Source organism: Amblyomma americanum, chromosome 6, assembly GCF_052857255.1.
Source record: "Amblyomma americanum isolate KBUSLIRL-KWMA chromosome 6, ASM5285725v1, whole genome shotgun sequence".
Taxonomy (NCBI): Eukaryota; Metazoa; Arthropoda; class Arachnida; order Ixodida; family Ixodidae; genus Amblyomma; species Amblyomma americanum.
In genome coordinates, this window is record NC_135502.1 from 118,238,435 (window position 1) to 118,245,373 (window position 6,939).

Here is a 6,939-nt window from a genome sequence, read left to right on the forward strand (position 1 = left end):
TTTCAGGTGTAGAGTCGATTCGAAGCGGTCCTTAAATGTGTAGTACGTATTAATAAATCTCTATAAGCAGGAGAAGAATGGTAAAAGAACCTCAATATGCGAAAAACATATATATGTTCAAAACGAATTATGTTATAATTTCTAAAAGCAGTTTGCGTTGGAGAGACAGATAAGGAAGGTTTGCAATGTAGCGGATCATTTTCTTCTGCAGAACCTGTATTTTTATCACATTTGTTTTTGTGGTGGTTGCCCAAACAGAGCTACGGAACCGAAAAGAGCATGATAAATTTGAATTTTCACGTGAGTGGGAAGGGGCCATCGACATCGTGTTAGAACACCTGCTACTGAAGAGAGCTTTTTGCAAATATTTTCCACATGTCGATCAAACCTGAGATGCGACGAGAAAGTATCTTCAGGGATTTTGTGGCTGTCTACAATTTGAATTTCTTGACCTGCGTATTTAGGAGCGCGTTGTAGTTCGACTGGCTTGTTCCTTGCACGGAAAATTATTACCTTAGTCTTTGTAGGGTTTATTTGGAGGCAATTAGAAGAGGACCAGTTCTCTAGTTTTGTAAGGATTACGTTGCACTCTTCAATTAACTTGTTTATGTCGTGACCAGGGATTAGTAAACTGCTATCATCGGCGTATACAATAAATTTCGCTTTGTCATAAATATGCACAATGTCATTTATATAGATGCTAAAAAGCATCGGGCCCAGAATGCTGCCTTGAGGCACACCATTTCGTACAGGCAGAAAAGAAGACTGATGGTTGTGGATATAGACAGATTGTTTTCGATTTTGCAGGTATGATTTCATGAGGTCTAAAGGTGTTCCACGAACTCCGTTTTGAGAAAGTTTATGAGTTAAAATTTGATGGTTTAGGGAATCGAAAGCCTTACTAAAATCAATGAAGAGTCCGACAGTGAGAATACCTGCTTCAGTGTTTCGCAGGATGCATTCCTTCAGTGATAACAAAGCCGTTTCCGTCGACTTTCCCCTTCGGAAGCCAAATTGAGCATCAGACAGGATTTGTTTTGCATTTTAAAAAGTTCACTACACGGGAAAAGATTACTTTTTCCAAGCCCCTTGAAAAGACTGGAATCACAGATATTGGTCTATAACTGGACACTACATCTTTATCTCCCCCTTTAAACTCAACTGTCACTTTTGCTTTCTTCATTTCTTCCGGGTAATCTCCCGTTTCAGTTAACAAATTGAAGATGTATGCAAGCACAGGTGCAATATATGATAGTACATATTTGACTGGTTTTATCTGAATATTGTCAGCATCTAAGGCTTTGCTATTATTCAAATTCATAAAGGTCTCATTGGTGGGCTCAAGGAAAAGGCTTTCGAAAGGGCTACAAGATGAAGGAACTTCAGGTAGATGCATCATAGGTAAATGGGTAGTTAAAAAATTGCTGTTTAAATGGCCAGCAAGAGCCTGACCGGATAATTCAGAGCCCTTATAGATTATTCGTTGAGCTGGCGCATTTTTCGTATTGCGACGTAACAAGTTATCTACAACTTTCCACACAGTGTCTGAATTTTTCATTCTAACATCAGAGGAATTTTTGATGATACACAATCTTAGCACGCTTAAGCTCAGCATTTAGATTATTTCCTGTTTTTTCTTTTAATAAGAAAGTCTAGAGAGCGATTATTTAAAAAGGCATGGTACTTGTTTTTGCTCTTTATCATTCTTCTGAGCTCTGGCGTGATCCATGGTTCTCTTATTCGTTTAGACTGCTTAATGTTCTTTATATATTTCTACAAAAACCTTGATAAACGCTGAATATGCATTATTTGAGTCTTATATAGAATAACTAGGACTCCCGCCCAAAACCATTTCAGCTTATCTGGGTACCTCCAACCTTTTTTATTTGCGTGTAACTCCAGCCCCTCTTCATCTTTGTTATTGTAGCCGCTATTGTTTCTCAAGTACCATCTTGATATTAGCAGTTCCTAATCCAAGCCTTCTGCAGGGTTTCAAGGACCTATTTAATTGGAAATGAGAACACGTGCACAGGGTGGAAATCGTGTGATCTGCCAGGAAACACTGAGGCGGCCCCGAGAAGGGCCTTTATTAAGGTTGACAGCCGTTTTGTGCCTCTTCACTTGGCAGCGACGACACAGCGTGTGCGGTCCCCATGGTTTTGCCCCAGCTGTCGAATCAATCCTCGGGCACGACCTTCGACATCTGATGTTTTTATTTAAAAAACACATGGACCAAAGTCGTGCTGTATGCAGTGCGATCGCCGTGTGGTTCCACTGACGGCGAACAATCATCCACCTAGCCCGGCTCTTTGGACAGATTCAGGAAACGACTGAAAAGAACAAAAGTAACGAGCAAACAAGTTAGAACGCAAAGAAACGAAGGCGCTCTGCGCTAATGCTGTAGCGAGGTCTAATATGTAAATTTTCACGGCTGGCGTCGATTTCTACAAAGCGCGAGTAGTCGCTACGGAAATAAACAAAGGCGCACTGGAGTTGGGTAAGTCTGCAGCTTCAAGCACGAGTTTTTTGTCTCTACCGCCGATTTCCACACCGCGCGATCGTCATAACTTTTCTTGGACATGCTGTTGAAGCTGACAGCGATCATAAAAATTAAGGCCGCCGACTGTAGTGACAGAGGCTTGCCATTGAAAGGAACAAAGCCGTGCACTTTGTCAACCAGGCAACGAGGCCTAGCGCGAGTTTTAGAGCCGACTTGGACAAAGCGCGAGACGGCGCGCGCTTCTAACGCTTGCCGACGCAAAGAAACAAATGCGCTCTGCGCTGGGATAACGCCGTAGCGAGGTCTAATATGTAAATTTTCACGGCTGCTGTCGATTTCGACAAAGCGCTAGAAGTCTCTAAGGAATTAAATAAAGCTGCACTGCACTGGGTGAATGCTGGACACTTAGGCCAGGCGCGATTAATAATAATAATAATAATAATTGGTTTTGGGGGAAAGGAAATGGCGCAGTATCTGTCTCATATATCGTTGGAAACCTGAACCGCGCCGTAAGGGAAGGGTAAAGGAGGGAGTGAAAGAAGCAAGGAAGATAGAGGTGCCGAAGTGGAGGGCTCCGGAATAATTTCGACCACCTGGGGATCTTTAACGTGCACTAACATCGCACAGCACACGGGCGCCTTAGCGTTTTTCCTCCATAAAAACGCAGCCGCCGCGGTCGGGTTCGAACCAGGGAACTCCGGATCAGTAGTCGAGCACCCTAACCACTGAGCCACCGCAGCGGGAAGGCGCGATTTCCACAATGCGCGAGTCGGAACTTCTGGACTTAACGTTGCAGCTGATAGCGATCATAAAGGGCAGATTGTAGTGGCAGAATTATCGTGGCCACTTTTACCCTGGACTTGCCACTGCAAAGGAACAAAGGCGCACTGGGGGTCGATGCCCCGGCGTCTCTCCACGTGGTATCGGTCCGCGGCAAATAAGTACAGCATCGGCTCGCCAGAAGCATCCAGGAAACGATGCTGCAAAAAACGTTACGTTACAAGCGCCGCAATTTGGCGAGTTCTGCACGAGAAAACTTGCGAAAACGTTGTTCAAGCCTTACCTCGTGATTGAGAACGTGCACGCCCGACAAGCGCTTCATCGTGGCTGTCAGACGGCGGTTCAGATGGCGACGCCGGCGGTCCTCAAACCGCACCTTATATGGGTCGTCGTAATGGAGTTGCAAAATTTTGAACACCAGCACGACACTAGCCACGTGCTCCTGCAGCAGGAAAACGAGGTCCTGGAATGCGCAAGGCATGTAGGTAAGCGGTACAGCACTTCATGAAGCGAAATTTGAGATAAAATGCGTACCTTTATGTCGCTGGCGATTTCTCGCGGGTCAGCGCCTTTTGAGGGTCGTCGCAATGTCGTGGAAGCAAGAACTGTACAGAAATTTCAGCTGGCTGTCGCCGACGAGCGCACCACGCAAAAAAAGCCATACCTGGACAGCTCCCGAAACGCGCGCGTCGCCTCCTACGCTCACGAAGAGAATGCCGGCAGACCAAGCACGCCCGGCGGGCGGCCGGCCGGGCGGCCGGCCGGCCGGCCCTAGCGATTCCCTAGGCACTCTAGGGACAGGCCGAGAGAGGCGCGGCGACCCCACATCCGGTTGAGAACGAGGGCGAAGCGAAAAAACGTCACGCAGACACGCATCCCACCGACCAATCGGTGTTTGCAGCCTACCGACCCGCAAACGCTTCTGTTTACATGTGCCCGACAGAAGAGAAACGTTTGCGGGTCGGTAGGCTGGAAACGTCGATTGGTCGATGGGATGCGTGTCTGCGTGACGTTATTTTTGCTTCGCCCTCGTTCTCAACCGGATGTGGGGTCGCCGCGCCTCTCTCGGCCTGTCCCTAGAGGGCCTAGGGAATCGCTAGGGCTGGCCGGCCGGCCGCCGGGCGTGCATGGTCCGCGGGCATTCCCTTCGTGAGCCTAGGTGGCGGCGCGCGCGTTTCGGGAGCCGTCCAGGTATCGCTTTTTTGCGTGGTGCGCTCGTCGGCGACAGCCAGCTGAAATTTCTGTACAGTTCTCGCTTTCACGGCATTACGACGACCCGCATGAATGTACGCATTTTATCTCAAATTTCGCTTCGTGTAGTGCTGTACCGCTTACCTACATGCCTTGCGCATTCCAGGACCTCGTTTTACTGCTTCAGGAGCACGTGGCTAGTGTCGTGCTGGTGTTCAAAGTTTTGCCACGCCATTACGACGACCCACATAAGACGCGGTTTGAGGACCGCCGGCGCCGCCAGCTGGACCGCCGTCTGCCAGTGCAGAGCAGCTTTGTTTAATTCCTTAGACTTCACGCGCTTTGTCGAAATCGCTGGCAGCCGTGAAAATTTACATATGAGACCTCGCTACAGCATTATCCCAGCGCAGCGCGCCTTTGTTTCTTTGCGTTGGCAAGCGTTAGAAGCGCGCGCCGTCTCGCGCTTTGTCCAAGTCGGCTCTAAAACTCGCGCTAGGCCTCGTTTCCGGGTTGACAAAGTGCACGGCTTTGTTCCTTTCAATGGCAAGCCTCTGTCACTACAGTCAGTGGCCTTAATTTTTATGATCGCTGTCAGCTTCAACAGCAAGTCCAAGAAAAGTTATGACGATCGCGCGGTGTGGAAATCGGCGGTAGAGACAAAAAACTAGTGCTTGTAGCTACAGACTTACCCAGCTCCAGTGCGCCTTTGTTTATTTCCGTACCGACTACTCGCGCTTTGTAGAAACCGACGCCAGCCGTGAAAATTTACATATTAGACCTCGCTAGAGCATTAGCCCAGCGCAACGCGCCTTCGTCTCTTTGCGTTCGAACTTGTATGGAGCGCACCTTTGTTCGCTCGTTACTTTTGTTCTTTTCAGTCGTTTCCTGAATCCGTCCAAAGAGCCGGGCTAGGTGGATGATTGTTCGCCGTCAGTGGAACCACACGGCGATCGCACTGCATACAGCGCGACTTTGGTCCCTGTGTTTTTTTGAATAAAAGCATCAGATGTCGAAGGTCGTGTCCGAGGATTGCTTCGACAGCTGGGGCAAAACCGCGGGGACCGCACACGCTGTGTCGTTGCTGCCAAGTGAAGAGGCACAAAACGGCTGTCAACCTTAATAAAGGCCCTTCTCGGGGCCGCCTCAGTGTTTCCTGGCAGATCACGCGCTTTGCACCCTGTGCACGTGTTCTCCACATTTCCAATATGTCTTTCAAACCCTGCAGAAGGCTTGAATTAGGAACTGCTAATATTAAGATAGCGGCTACAATGGCAAAGGTGAAGCAGGGCTGGAGTTACACGCAAATAAAGAAAGGTTGGGGGTACCCAGATAACAAGCTAAAATGGTTTTGGACAGGACTCCTAGTTATTTGATAAAAAAGACTCAAATAATGCATATTCAAGAGTTTATCAAGGTTTTTGTAGAAATATACTCTAAACACTTTCCCTTCAAGAACATTAAGCAGTCTAAACGAATAAGAAAACCATGGATCACGCCAGGGCTCAAAAGAATGATAAAGCGCAAAAACAAGTTGTACCACGCCTTTTTGAATAATCCCTCTCTAGAATCTCTAATCTTATTTTTAAAAAAAAACAAGAAATTAACTAAATGCTGAGCTTAGGCGTGCTAAGATTGTGTATCATCAAAAACTGTTCTCTGATGCTAGAATGAAATATTCAGACGCTGTCTGGAAGGTTGTAAATAACTTGTTACGTCCCAATACGAAAAATGCGCCAACTCAACGAATAATATATGAGGGCTCTGAATTATCCGGTCAGGCTCTTGCTGACCATTTCAACAGCAATTTTTAACTACCCATTTATCTATGATGCATCTACCTGAAGTTCCTTCATCTTGTAGCCCTTTCGAAAGCCTTTTCCTTAAACCCACCAATGAGACCTTTATGAATTTGAACAATAGCAAAGCCTTAGATGTTGACCATATTCAGATAAAACCAGTGAAATATGTACTATCATATATTGCACCTGTGCTTGCATACATCTTCAATTTGTTAATTGAAACGGGAGATTACCCGGAAGAAATGAAGAAAGCAAGAGTGACAGTAGTGTTTAAAGGGGGAGATAAAGATGTGTCCAATTATAGACCAATATCTGTGATTCCAATGTTTTCAAAGGGCTTGGAAAAAGTAATCTGTTCCCGTGTGGTGAACTTTTTTAATGCAAAACAAATCCTGTCTGATGCTCAATTTGGCTTCCGAAGGGGAAAGTCGACGGAAACGGCTTTGTTATCACCTAAGGAATGTATCCTGCAAAACACTGAAGCATGTATTCTCACTGTCGGACTCTTCATTGATTTTATTAAGGCTTTCGATTCCGTAAACCATCAAATTTTAACTCATAAACTTTCTCAAAACGGAGTTCGTCGAACACCTTTAGACCTCATGAAATCATACCTGCAAAATCGAAAACAATCTGTCTATATCCACAACCATCAGTCTTCTTTTCTGC

General features: G+C 46.3%; 1 protein-coding gene across 1 annotated transcript; it reads right to left on the reverse strand.

Moving 5' to 3' along the window:
• Positions 1-2,176: 2,176 nt before the first annotated feature.
• LOC144094958 (uncharacterized) lies at positions 2,177-3,793 on the reverse strand. The gene is made up of 3 exons (XM_077628822.1): positions 3,564-3,793; positions 3,354-3,480; positions 2,177-2,330 (listed from the first exon to the last, which is right to left on the reverse strand). The coding sequence occupies exons 1-3, from the start codon at positions 3,759-3,761 to the stop codon at positions 2,320-2,322; spliced, it is 336 nt and encodes a 111-aa protein (XP_077484948.1). The 5' UTR covers positions 3,762-3,793; the 3' UTR covers positions 2,177-2,319.
• Positions 3,794-6,939: the final 3,146 nt, after the last annotated feature.

Bases quoted from the DNA above. Each gene is read 5' to 3' on its own strand.
- LOC144094958 (XM_077628822.1), bottom strand. From the start codon at position 3,761: ATGCCTTGCGCATTCCAGGACCTCGTTTTCCTGCTGCAGGAGCACGTG. The intron at 3,481-3,563 runs GTAAGGCTTGAA...CGTTTTTTGCAG, and splicing joins TGCACGTTCTCAATCACGAG to CATCGTTTCCTGGATGCTTC.